This window comes from Serinus canaria, chromosome 25 (assembly GCF_022539315.1).
Source record: "Serinus canaria isolate serCan28SL12 chromosome 25, serCan2020, whole genome shotgun sequence".
In the NCBI taxonomy this organism is placed as follows: Eukaryota; Metazoa; Chordata; class Aves; order Passeriformes; family Fringillidae; genus Serinus; species Serinus canaria.
The window spans coordinates 8,886,710-8,900,652 of NC_066338.1; the positions used below are offsets into that span (position 1 = coordinate 8,886,710).

The 13,943-nt window shown below is 46.9% G+C and overlaps 1 protein-coding gene across 1 annotated transcript; it reads left to right on the plus strand.

The window, feature by feature from the left end:
- The first annotated feature begins 4 nt into the window (after positions 1–4).
- Positions 5–10,380, plus strand: SNRPA (small nuclear ribonucleoprotein polypeptide A). Its single transcript, XM_050984151.1, has 7 exons — positions 5–127; positions 906–991; positions 1,165–1,337; positions 3,360–3,542; positions 5,844–6,014; positions 6,708–6,796; positions 8,924–10,380. The coding sequence occupies exons 2-7, from the start codon at positions 919–921 to the stop codon at positions 9,081–9,083; spliced, it is 849 nt and encodes a 282-aa protein (XP_050840108.1). The 5' UTR covers positions 5–127; positions 906–918; the 3' UTR covers positions 9,084–10,380.
- Positions 10,381–13,943: the final 3,563 nt, after the last annotated feature.

Genomic DNA, 13,943 nt, shown 5'->3' on the forward strand with positions numbered 1-13,943 from the left:
TTGGGAAGGATCGCGCCGCTATTGGTTGGAAGGGGCCCGCGCCGTTATTGGTGGAAAGGGGCCCGCGCACGCGGCGGCGGCGGTAGCCGGAGGTCGTGAGGGAAGAGCGGCTGAGGAGGGAGCTGAGGTGGGGTGTGAGGGGAATGGAGGGGTCTTAGGTGGCTTTGTGAGGAAAAGGGTGAGGGTTGAGGCGGGTCTGAGGGGAAATGGGGTGTCTGAAGTCGCTGCGGAACGGATTTGGGAGAAATTGGGCGGGTCTGAGGGATTTTTGCGCGGTCTGAGGGATAATGAGAGGGATCTTAGGTTGGTCCGGGGCGGGGGGAAACTGGAGCGAAAAGACGGGTATCTGTGGTGGGTCGGGAATGCGTTTGGGGGGAATTGCCGGGTTTGAGGGGGATTTGAGGGGAAATGGGGGGGCTCTGAGGTGGTCCAGGGGGAAATGGGGAGATCTGAAGTTGGTTAGGGGGAATCTGAGAAGAATGGGTGATTTTGGAGCGGGAGTAAAGGGGAAATAGGGCGATCTGAGGTTGGTTTGGGGGGAATGAGGGAGTCTGAGGGGGCTTTGGGGAGTCTCGGGGGGCTTGGGGAGGAGCTTGAGAGGGTCTGGAGGGTTCTCAGGTGGATTTAGGGGGGTCTGAGGGGGATTCGGGGCAACTGGGGGGGTTCTGAGGTGAGTCTGGGGAAATTTGGGGGGATCTCTGGTGGGTCTGAGGAGGTTTTGGGGAGTTTCAGGTGGGTCTGGGGTCAATTTTGGGGGAAACTGGGCGGGTCTGAGGGTAATTAGGGAGGGTTTAGGTGGGTCTGGGGTGGATTTGGCGGTCTAGGGGCACCTAAAGCGGGGTCCCAGGGGGTGAAGGGGTCACAGCCCTCCCAGATAACCCCCTAAAGCCTTCCTGTCCCCACAGAGGAGTCCTGGCCATGGCAGTGCAGGACCCCCGGCCCAACCACACCATCTACATCAACAACCTGAACGAGAAGATCAAGAAGGACGGTGAGGGGGACCTGGGGGGGTCTGAGAATGTCTGTGAGTGTCCCCAGGGGTTCAGGCTGTCCCTTGTGCATCCCTACTGGTCACCGTGCTGTCCCCACTGTCACCGTGATGCCCCCATGTCTGACTGTCACTGTGCTGTCCCCATTGTCACCGTGCTGTCACTCTGTCCCCAGAGCTGAAGAAGTCCCTCTACGCCATTTTCTCGCAGTTTGGGCAGATTTTGGACATTCTGGTGTCACGCAGTCTCCGCATGCGGGGCCAGGCCTTTGTCATCTTCAAGGAGATGAGCAGCGCCACCAACGCCCTGCGCTCCATGCAGGGCTTCCCCTTCTACGACAAACCCATGGTGAGACAGAGACTGGGGGGAAATTCTGACAGTTTGGGGAAAAAAATGGAATTCTAGGGAAAAAACACCAAAATCTGGCCTCAAATATCCCCAAAATCTGACTTATAATTCTTCCAAATTCATCTTGAACACCCCAAAACTTCCCCTTCTATGACACACTCATGGTGAAACAGAGATTCTGTGGAAAAACACTGGAATTTTGGGAAAAAAATCCAGGTATTTTGGAAAAAAAAAAATTCCTGGGAGAAAAACCCAAAATCCAGCTGGAAATCTACCAGAAATCCCTTGGGAACACCTTAAATCAAACTAGGAATCAAAGCTTCCCTTTCTATGTAAAGCCTACAGTGGGACAGAAACTTGGGGAAAAAAATCTGGCATTCTGGGGAAAAACTGGAATTCTGTAAAAAAACTGGAATTCCGTGAAAAAAATTAAATTCTGTGGAAAAACCACCAGAATCTGGCCTCAAGTATCCCCAAAATGGAATCTGTAATTCTCCAAATTCACCCTGAACACCCTAAGGCTTCCCCTTCTATGGCAAGTCCACGGTGATACCCAAACCTGATGGAAAGTCGTGACATTTTGGGCAAGAAACTGACATTTTGGGAAAAAGTCCTGGAATTCTGGGGAAAATCCTGAATTCCTGGGGTGGGAACCCCAAAATGCAGCATCAACTATCCCCAAAATCCAACCAGGAACACTCCAAAGCTTCCCAATTTATGACAAGTTTATCGTGAGAGAGGAATTCTGGATGAAAATGCTTGAATTGTGGGAAAAATCTGCAGATTTTGGGGGAAAAAAACGTGAATTCCTGGGGGAAAAAAATTAAATCCAGCCTCAAATATCTCCAAAATCCCACAAAAAAAACCCCAAATCCAACTAAAATCCTAAATCCAATTTTGCACCAAATCCAACCTGGACCTGCCCCTAAACTTCCTCTGCTACAGCCAACCCCAGTGAGAACCAAATCCTGGGAAAAACCCCAAAATTCCAGGAAAACCCCTGAAATCTAGCCAGGAATTCCCAAAGCTATCCCTTCTATGACAAATCCGTGGTGAAACCTCAAATTCCACCTGGAAGCCCCAAAAAACTGTTGGAAACCCCAAAATCCCTCTTGGAGCTCCTCCAATATCTCTCTGAATTCCTCCAAACTCTTCAGAAATTTCCAAATCCCCCCTAAATTCGTAGATCCCTGCTAGGACTTCCTGAAATACTCCCAAATTCCTCTTGGAGCTCCCCCAAACACCACCTGAAAATCCCCAAATCCTTTCTGGAACCTTTCCCAAATCCCTCAGAATCCCCAAAAATCCCTTGGAAACCCCAAAATCCCCCCCTGAAACCTCCTCAAATTCCCCCAAATTCCTTCCTGAATTTCCCTAAAACCCCTCAGAATCCCCCCCAAATCCCTCAGAAACTCCCCGAATCCCTTCTGGAATCTCTCCCAAATCCCTCAGAACTCCCAAAAATCTCTCAGAAAACCTCAAAATCCCCCTTGGAAATCCCCAAATCCCTGTTGGAACCTCCTCTGAATTCTCCCAAAATTCCTTCTTGAACTTTTGAAAATCCCTCAAAAATGTCCCAAGTTGCTCTTGGAACTCCCCCAGATCCTATCTGGAACCTCCCCAAATAAGTTAGAATTTCTGAAAATCGTGTGGAAAACCCCAAAATCCCTCTTGGAACTCTCCCAGATTCCCCCTAAATTCCACCCAAATCCCTCTGAAATTTGCAAAATTCTTTCAAGGACATCCCAGAGTTCCTTAAAAACCCAAAATCTCCTTGGAACTCCCCCAAAATCCTTAAGGAAGCATCAAATACCTCAGAAAGCCCCAAATCCTCTTTGGAACCCCAGATCCCCTCCCAAAATCTCCTGGAACAACCCCAAATCCTCTTTGGAACCTCCAAAAATCCCTTGGAAAGCTCCAAACGTGAGCACCCCTCGGAAAACCCCAAATCCCTCTTGGAGATACCCCGAATGCTCTGAAATCCCCCAAACCCCCCAATCCCGGGAATGTGTGCCATCCCAGCGGATCCAGTACGCCAAGACCGACTCGGACATCATTGCCAAGATGAAGGGAACGTTCGTGGAGCGGGAACGGGACCGGGACCGGGAGCGCAAACGGGACAAGCGCAAAGCCAAGGGGGGAGAGGCCCCCGGCCCCAAAAAGAGCGGGGCTGGAGCGCAGGGGGCAGCGCAGGGGGCAGTGCCCGTGAGTGCCAGGGCATTGTTTGATCGGATCGGGGGTCGTTTGTGGGATTTGGGGTCATCTGTGGGATTGGGGTTGCTTGTGGGATTGGGGTCATTTACAGGATTGGGGTCGTTTGTGGGATTTGGGGTTAATCGTGGGATTGGGGTCTTTCATGGGATTTGGGGTCATCTGTGGGATTTGGGTTAATGATGGGATTGGGGTTGTTCATGGGATTTGGGGTCATCTGTGGGATTTGAGTTATTGATGGGATTGGGGTTGTTCATGGGATTTAGGGTCATTCGTGGGATTGGGGTTATTTGTGGGATTGTGGTCATTCGTGGGATTTAGGGTCATTTACGGGATTGGGGTTGTTCGTGGGATTGTGGTCATTTGCAGAATTGGGGTTATTCATGGGATTGGGGTCATTCATGGGATTTAGGGTCACTTACAGGATTTGGGATCATTTACAGGATTGGGGTCATTTGCAGGATTGGGGTTGTTCATGGGATTGGGGTAGTTCGTGGGATTGGGGTAGTTTGTGGGATTGGGGTCTATCATGAGATTACGGTCATTTACGGGATTTGGGATCATTTACAGGATTGGGGACATTTGCGGGATTGGGGTTGTTAGTGGGATTGGGGTAATTCGTGGGATTAGGGTCATTTACAGGATTGGGGTCGTTTGTAGGATTTAGGGTCATTCGTGGGATTGGGGTTGTTTGTGGGATTTAGGGTCATTCATGGGATTGGGGTTGTTTGTGGAATTAGGGTCGTTCATGGGATTTAGAGTAATTTATGATATTTGGGATCATTTACAGGATTGGGGTAATTTGTGGGATTGGGGTTATTTGTGGGATTTGGGGTCGTTCATGGGATTTAGGGTCATTTGTGGGATTTGGGGTCATTCGTGGCATTGGGGTTGTTCGTTGGATTGGGGTTGTTCGTGGGATTTGGGGTCATTTGTGGAATTCGCGATTGTTGCACAGGGGTCAGTGCCCATGAGTGCCAGGGGATTTATGGGATTGTTTTATGGGATTTGGGGTCATTTATAGGATTTGGGATCGGGATCAGGGCACAGAAGGCAGGGCCCGTGAGTCACAGGGGGATTTGGGTTTGGTTTAGAGGATTTGGGATGGCTTTAGGGGCTTTTGGGATCGTTTTATGTGATTTGGGATTGTTCTCAGGGCATTTGGGATCACTACAGGGGGTTTGGGATTGTTTAATGGGATTTTGGGATCATTCCATTGGATTTGGGGGTTTGTTTATGGGATTTGGGATTGGGACACGGGGGGCAGTGCCTGTGAATGCCAGGAATTTGGGATTGGTTTAGGGGATTTTGGGATCAGTCCTGGGGCATTTGGAGATGTTTGGGTGGGGATTTGGGATCGATTTATGGGATAGTAGGATCGTTCCTGGGGGATTTGGAATCAGTTTATGGGAATTTGGGCATTTCTGGGGAATTTTGGAGATGTTTTGGGGGATTTGTGGATGGTTCAGTACAATTTGGGATCACTTTGTGGGATTTTGGGGATCGTTCTTAGGGGATTTGGGATTGTTTAATGGGGTTTTGGGATCATTCCAGGGGGGTTGGGGAAAGATAGAGGAGGATTTTGAAATTGTTCCAGAGGATTTTGGAGGGTTTGAGGGGATTTGGGGGATGGGTCTGGGGGATTGTGGGTAATTTGGAATAATTCCAGGGGATTTGGGATCGTTCCTGGGCATTTTGAGAGGGCATGGGGGTATTTGGATGGGATTTTGGGGGGATTTGAGTTTGGGTTCTTTGTGTGCCTTTGGGGTTATTTGGGGTAATTTTGTCTTTTTTCAGAGTAATGTGGGTTTTTTTCAGGGTTATTTGAGGTAATTTTGAGGTTGTTTGGTGTAGTTTTGGGATAATTTGGGGTAACTTTTCATGGTTTTGGGAAAATTTGGGGGGTTTTGGGGCCACATGTCTGTAGGGTTATTCAGGGATAATTCTGAGTGGATTTAGCATAATTTCATATTGATTTGGGATTCTCACTGTACTTTTGGGATAACTTTGGGATTCTGTTGGTGCCTTTGGGATGGTTTGGGGTGTGTTGGGGTCTCTCCTCAGGGGATGTGTTTGGGATAACTTTGGGATTCTGTTGGTGCCTTTGGGATGGTTTGGGGTGTGTTGGGGTCTCTCCTCAGGGGATGTGTTTGGGATAACTTTAGGATTCTGTTGGTGCCTTTGGGATGATTTGGGGTGTGTTGGGGTCTCTCCTCAGGGGATGTGTTTGGGATAACTTTGGGATTCTGTTGGTGCCTTTGGGATGATTTGGGGTGTGTTGGGGTCTCTCCTCAGGGGATGCCACCACTGGCACAGCCGCCCCGGATGCTGCCACACATGGGGGGACAACCGCCCTACATCCCGCCCCCCGGCATGATTCCGGCCCCAGGAATGGCCCCAAATCCAGGAATTCCCCCAGGAATGGCCCCACAGCCTGGAATGGCCCCAATCCCTACCCCACAGCCTGTGAGTGACCCCAGAACCTGAGTGATTTAGGGAATTTGTGGGATTTTTTTTGTTGGGTGTTGGTTGGAATTTGAGGGAATTTTTTGGGTGGATTTCCTGAGATTTTGGGTAGGATTTGAGGGGACTTGGGGGTATTTTGGGGGAGATTTGTGAGGGTTTTGGTGGGATTTTTGTGTGGATTTTTGGAATGGATTTGCAGTGGATTTTGTGGCTTTTGGGACAATTTTTGTCGGTTGTTTTGTGGGGATATTTTGGACGATTTTGAGGGATCTTTTGGGTGGATTTTGTAATTTGGGGATTTTTGGGGGGATTTTTATGCAGATTTTTCTGCATGGATTCTGTGGAATTTTCGTGGGGATTTAATGTGACTTTTTGAGAAAATTTTCCGTGGGATTTAGAAGGATTTTTTGGGGTGATTTTTGTGGAATTTTCATTGGGATTTTGAGGGATTTCAGTGGGCTTTGGTGCTTTTTTTGTGGGGATTTTTGGCGTGAATTTTGTGGTCTTATGGGTGGAATTTTGGTGAGTTTTTGGTCAGATTTGGAGATATTTCTTTGTGGATTTTTTAGGATTTTGGTGGGATTTTTGGGCAGATTCTTTTGTGTGTATACACAGTGACTTTATGTAGATTTTGGGCCTGATTTGGGGCAGATTTGGTGCTGATTTTGGGGTTTTTCTCCCATTTCCCCACAGCTGTCGGAAAATCCCCCGAACCACATCCTGTTCCTGACCAACCTCCCTGAGGAGACCAACGAGCTGATGCTCTCCATGCTCTTCAACCAGTGAGATCTGGGGCAGTCCTGGGATTCTGGGAATTCTGGGCAGGGTTTGGGGCATTGGGGAATTTTGGGGCTTGGGGAGGGTGAAGTGAGGTGAGGAGGGCTTGGGGCTGGATTTGTTTTTTTTTTAATATCAGGAATTTGGTGGTGACTTTCTGGATTTTTTGGGGGGGAATTTCAGGATTTTTGGAGAAATGTTTCTGGATTTTTTGGGGAGTTGGATTTCTTGTTTTATTTGGGAATGGCTCTGGAGTTTTTGGGGGAAGTTCCTTGCTTTTTAGGAATGCTTCAAGGTTTTTTTTTGGAGAAACTTTCTGGACTGGGGGGGAGCAGGTTTATGAGTTTTTGGGGAACATTTCTGGGTTTTTTTAAGAAAGTTTCTAGATTCTGAGGAGTGTTTCCAGATTTTGGGGGGATCATCTGTGGGTTTTGGGAGGAAGTTCCTTGATTTTGGGGAATATTTCAGGATTTTCTGTGGAGAAAGCTTCTAGCTTTTTGGAGAGACACTTATGGATTTTTTGGGGAAAGATCCTCAATTTTTTTGAGTTTATTGGGGTTTTTGTGGGCATGTTTCTGGAGTTTTTGAGCACCATTTCTCAATTTTTTGGGGAAAATGCTTTTAGATGTTTTGATGGAAATGTTTCTGGATGTTTTGGGGTCCACTCCTGGGTTTTTTTGGGGAACATTTCTGGACTTTTGGGGGAGTTGGATTTCTGGGTTTTTTGGGGAACACTTCTGGATTTTTGTTAATATTTCTGGATTTTTTCCAGGAAGGTTTGGGCAGGGGGGAATGTTTCTGGGTTTTTAGGGAGGTTGGATTTTGGGGGTTTTGAACAATTTTTGGAGGGTTTTTTTGGGATCTTGGTGAATTTTTGGGGGAATGTTTCTGGACTTGGTGGGATTTTGGGGGATTTTGTGGGATATTTCTCGATTTTGGGGGGTTTTGGGGATTTTGAGAATGTTTAAGTGGGATTTGGAGTTGGATTTTTGGAAATGTTTTGGAATTTTGGGGGTTGTTAGATTTTTTGGGGAGTTGAAACATTGAAAGATTCTTCAGAGCATTTCCCTGGAATTTTGGGGAATCCTGCAGGAATTTTGGGGTTCTCAGGGATATTGTGGGATTTTGAGGGATATTCTGAGATTCTCAAACCATTTTGAGAGCCTTTCAGTCAAGTTTTGGGGGTAATTTCCCAATACTGGGAGTTTTCCCAAACTCAGGCTGTCCCCCTTGGATTTCTCAGGGGTTTCTCCAAATTCTGGGCTCCTCCTGACCCCAACCCCCACTCCTGAATTCCCAGGCATTGAGAATCCCTTGGGGGCATTTGGTGGCGTTCCTGGAATCTGGGGGAATTTTGGGATTTTTTGGGGATTTTGAGAGGAGAGAGGAGTCGGGGGGGGGGTTGGGTTGGATTTTTGAGGGAATGTTTCTGGATTTTTTTTTTTTTGAGGGAAATGTTTCGATTTTTAGGGAACGTTTCTGGAGTTGGATTTCTGGGTTTTTGGGGAGTGTTGCTGGATATATTTGGGCACATTTCTGGATATTTGGTGCAGTTGGATTTCTGGATGTTGATGGGGAAGAGTCTGGAATTTGAGGGGAAATTCTGGATTTCTGGGGAACATTTATGGACTTTTATGGGGAGATGTATTTCTGGAACTTTTTTTGAAATATTTCTGGATTTTGGGGCATGTAGCTGGATCTTTTTGGGAATGTTTCCAAGTTTTTTTGGGGGAACGCATCTGGATTGTGGCGAGAAAATTTTTAGGTTCTTGGGTTTTTTGGAGGATGTTTCTGGGTTTTTGAGAGAAGTTTCTGGATTTTTTGGAGAACATTGCCGGATATTTGGGAATGGTGCTGAATTTCTAAGAGAGACTGTTTCAGGGTTTTTTTGGGGGAGATGCTTCTGGATCTTTTTGTGGAGTACATTCTGGATTTTGTTGGGGAACATTTCTGAACTTTTGGGGGGATCGTTTCTGGAGTATTTTTGGTGGACAGTCCCAGATTTTTGAACCTTCCTGGGTTTCTGGGGGAACGTTCCCAACATTCCCAGATTTTTTGGGGAACATTCCTGGGTTTCTGGGAGAAGGGTCACAGGTTTTTTCAGGCTCTCCTAAGCCCATTCTCCATCCCAGGTTCCCTGGGTTCAAGGAGGTGCGCCTGGTGCCCGGGCGCCACGACATCGCCTTCGTGGAGTTCGACACCGAGGTGCAGGCGGGCGCCGCCCGCGAGGCCCTGCAGGGCTTCAAGATCACCCAGAGCAACGCCATGAAGATCTCTTTTGCCAAAAAGTGACCCAAACACCCCCAACTCCACCAAAATACCCCCAACCCCAAAAAAAAACCAGACCTGAAATACCCCGAGATTGAAAAAGAGCACCTCAAACCCACCCCTAAATACCCAAAACCTGCCCCTAAAACACTCCAGTTCCCTCCAAACCACCCCAAAATCCCATAGAAGCACCCTAAAAATCCCTCAAAACCACCCCAGAACACCCTAAATCCCATAAAACTGCCCCCAAATCCCAGAAAAATACTCCAAAATCCCAGAAAATTGCCCCAGAAGTGGTCCTGGCCCTGCTTCAAGCCCCCACACATCCCCACTCCCCCAGGTAAGTTCAGCTCGGCCCAAATCCTCCTTTTCCCACCCCAAATTAATTTTTTTTCCAGCCCAAATCCTTTGTGGGTCCCCAAATCCTGTTTCCCATCCCAAAATCTCCCTTTTTCGCCCCAATTCCTCACCCCAAATCCTGGTTTTTGGTTTTTTCACCCCAAATCCTTTGTGCATCCCAAATCCCCTTTTCCCACCCCAAATCCCCTTTTTCCAAACCAAATCCCCTTTTCCCACCCCAAATACTTCCCTGCCCACCCTAAATCCTCTTTTTCCACCCAAAATCTTTCCCCATCCTAAATCCCCCAATTCCCACCCTAATCCCCCTTTTCCCTACCCTAAATCCCCCTTCCACCACCCAAAATCCCTTTTTTACCCCAAATTCTCCTTTTTTCATTTTAAATCCTTCTTTTTCCACCCCAAATCCCCCTTTTCCCACCCAAAACCCTTTTCCTTCCCAATATCCCCTTTTCCCATCGCAGCTGGGGTCAGTTCTGACCCCAAATCCTCAATCCCCACCCTAAATCCCCTTTTCCCACCCAAATCTCCTTTTTTCCATCCCAAATCCTTCCTTGTGCATCTCAAATCCTCCTTCTTTCACCCCAAAATCTTCTTTATCCATCTTAAATCCTATTCTTTCATCCCTAATTCTCCTCACCCCAAATCCTTATTCTTTCATCCCAAATCCCTTCTTCCACCCTGGATCCCCACCCTAAATCCACTTTCTCAGCCCCCCAGGGGCTTTTGGGGTTTCCCAAAGAGTTTTTGGGGTTTTTCCCAGCATTGTACCCAGAGTCTCTCTGCAGACATTGCACCTGGAGCTGCCCCCACCCCAGATAAACCCAAATCCCCTTTTCCCACTCCCCCTGATGTTTCTCGGGTTCCCAAGGGGGTTTTGGGGTCTTTCCCAGCATTGTACCCAGGGTCTCTCTGCAGACATTGCACCTGGAGCCTTCCCAAATAAACCCCACTGTGCCCCCCAGTGCCGGAGTGGTTTTGGGGGGGTGTGGGGGATTGGAGGGGGTGTGACCCCCCCAAACTTCAGGGATTTGGGGGGATTTGATCCTAAAATTTGGGGTTTGGGGGGTTTGACACACTAGGTAGGGTTTGGGGTTTGGGGGTGTTTGACAGTCCCAAGATTTGGGGTTTTGGGGGTTTTGACCCCAGGATTTGGGGATTGGACCCCAGACTTTGGGGATAAGGAGAGTTGGACACCCCAGATATTTCAAACTCCAGGAGCTGGGTATTGGGGGTTTTAACCCCAAACATTGGGGTTTGAGGGTGTCTGGTACCTCAGGATTTAGGATTTGGAGATACTTGACCCCAGACTTTGGGAATTGGGGGTGGTGGACACCCCAAATGTTTTACACCCCAGGATTTGGGGTCCTGGGGATTCAACCCCAACATTTGGTAATTGGGGAGTGTTTGACACCCCGGCATTTGGGGGGTTTGCTTCTGAAGTTTGGGTTTCAGGGTGGAGGGGGGAGGTTGGATTTAGGGATGTTTGACCTCCCCCCAAGTGTTGGAACCCCCAGGATTGAGGTCAGGGGTGTTTGACCCCAGGATTTGGGGTGTTGTGACCCCCTCAGGTTTGTGGTCAGGGTTGGGATTGGAGCCATTCCTTGGAAACGGCAGCAGGATCAGGAATGGGAACAGGATCGGGAAGGGGAGACACCCTGACCCAATAATGGTCCCCAACCCCAGGGAGAGATCTCGCCCCAATCCCGGAATGGACCCCTCCCTATTCCCAGACTCCACCCCACTTATGGACCCTTCCCCACTGCTAGACCTCTCCCCAGTTCCAGATCCTCCCCCGTTCCCAGACCCTTCCCCATTCCTAAACCCCTCCCTGTCAGGCTCCGCTCATACGAACTGGGGTCATGATGGGTCATTAACTGATCTTGGAGTGCAAAACAGAACATTGAAAGGGGATTGCAGTATCAATCAAAACCAAATGCACCCTTTATTGAATGACCACAGCAAATGTGTTAAAGGAATTAGGGAAAGGAAGAGAATAGAAAAGAGGGGAAGAGAGAGGGGGGGGGGAACCTAGCTACCAAATGTAGAGAGACAAAGTCCATGTAGTCCAGCCAATGGAGTTCACCTAGTCACGTCGGGGAGATCTCAAATACTGGTTAACTCAAGGTTCTGTTATAGTTATTGCTGAGAGGAGGAGAACAGATCTTGAAATCAAGGGGGAACAGATACAATAAAGAATAAGTCTATTGAAATTGCTGAGAGGGAAAATGGTTTCGAAGATGGGTACGGACAGTCCATGTTCTCAGCAGGATAAGTCAATATCAGCAGTGAGTGGGAGCCATTGTTTCAGGACTGGTTTCTATGGGAAACCAGTCTAGGTCCAGTGAACACATCCACAGGCAACACTTAGCAGGCATCCTGCTTCAGTCAGGCCAGCACCCCTGGATCACGATTATAGGGGTCTGAGTCTCAGTCCTTGGGAGGGGGCTTCAGTCTCTGTCTGTCACGGTGGTAGTGGAGCAGATGAAGGGTTTTCCATGGGGGGGGGCTACCAAAGTTGCACCAGCAAGTTCATCTGGCCAAGAGGTGGGAAAATTCCTGGGCTATTGTCACAAAGCAGGTGCAAGCGTATAGGGCGTGTCGTCACTTGGCAGGCCAGAATTCTGCTCATGGGCCTCAGGATTTTTGGTTCTTATCCACCCCAAGCAGGCCAGAATTCTGATCAGGATCCTCAGGGTCCCGATGTCTGTCCTGGGGATGGTCATGAGGTAAATGAGGGGAATTTCAGACCATCTCTCACACCACCCCATGACTCACAACAGTCTTCCAAGGGTCTTCATCACCAGGGTTCCATAGTGTAGTTGTGAAGTCTTCAGGACTTGTCAAATGTTAGCAGGTAGCATGTCCTGGAAAACAGAGACAGTAGTCAGAGAGAAAAGAAGGAAAAGATAAAAAAAGGGGAAAAGGGAAAAAATAAATAATATTAATTAAAACAATATTCTTTTAAAACAAGTTTTTCAAATGATCCAAACAAATCACAAATAATCAAAGGCGACGAAGCAATAAACAAATACAACATGTATTAATTTAAAATATTTTTTTCAAAACAAATAACAAAAAATCAAAAGTAATTTTCACAAAATCACAAAAGAAAATTAAATATTATTTCAATACACATACTATAAGTTATAATTGCCTTGTGTCAACAGTCTTGGGGATGCCCACAGTGAAGAGAACATCAGCCAAGTTGGGTGCATGAATTATAAACTTCAGTTTTGTTAACCACTTTCTCATTCTCCAATTCATAATGAATAAGATTGCCAATAAAGTAAAACCAATCCAAACTAAACTCAGGAGGACAATGATGGGATGACTCGTATTGTTCAGGACACTTGTGGCAGTAGGTGACCATCCAAAAAGAGTGTCCCCCCACCTGTGTTCAGCATCTTTTCTTACTCTCTCTATGACATGGTGTATTTCTTTCACATTGTGATGAACACTTACCAGGGATTTCTGTCCATTTTTCTTGATCTTTTCCAAAATTTCGATTAAATCCTGATGAAGCAACAATTGCTTTACCAAAGTAATGTTCATCCCAATGGGAGGAGGTAATAGTTTGTGAATCAGTGTGTAATTGCATTGTAAAAGGTGATGGGAGGTAACTGGAGCTTCTTCAGAAAAATCACCTCTTGCAATTTTAGTAAAGTTACAAGCACAAAACTTTGAATGATTTTTAGTATCCACTACTACATTTCTAGGAACACACTATCCCAAGCAGTTCTAAAGCATGCACACCCATTGCCTATGTATAGAAGGACTGTTTCAGAAGTCTTGTTAGGATGAATTTCCAAATGACAGATATTTTGCTCTGTGTCCAAAGAAACATCTTGAGCTAGAATTGCATTGCTTTCACAGATGAACCCTTGTTGTTCTCGGACAATACAAGATTCCAAATCAACAGTTTGCCATTTTTTACCAATTTGATGGTCCCATTCTCTATGTTCAGAAGGATAGAGAACAGCTCCATCACGATTCAGCCCTAATGCAATAACAGGAAATATCAAATACACAGAGGCATTACGTATGGTTAACACAAAAGCTGTGGCTGTGGTTGTAATGGGGCCAAAAGTAAAGTTCACTAAGTTCCACCAGGATTGGAATTCTCTTTCAATATCAGTAGCCCTGTCCCAAATTATTTTCCAAATTTCAGTAGGAAAAGTGCTTTCTTCACCTTCTCTTATAATTGAGGCAGCAACTGACTGCATCCATGATTGTGCCTGGATACAGCTGAGAGCCAAAGCAAGGTTATTTTGTGTAGCACTGAGTGCATCAATTACTAATTTGTGATAATTTACATTTATCTTCTCCCAGTTTGGTAATATGTTTGATCATAATCACTGATGTGTTCCCAAAGACAATAAGGACGACCACAGTGGTTGTAATTTGGTCAAATCTCTATTTGTGGCAGCCGATTTATTCATTAGTACTTCTGAATCAATACTATTTAGAATTCCCAAACCTGTTCCCGCAACACCAGTTATGTCTCTTAGCATCCATTTTTTGAAA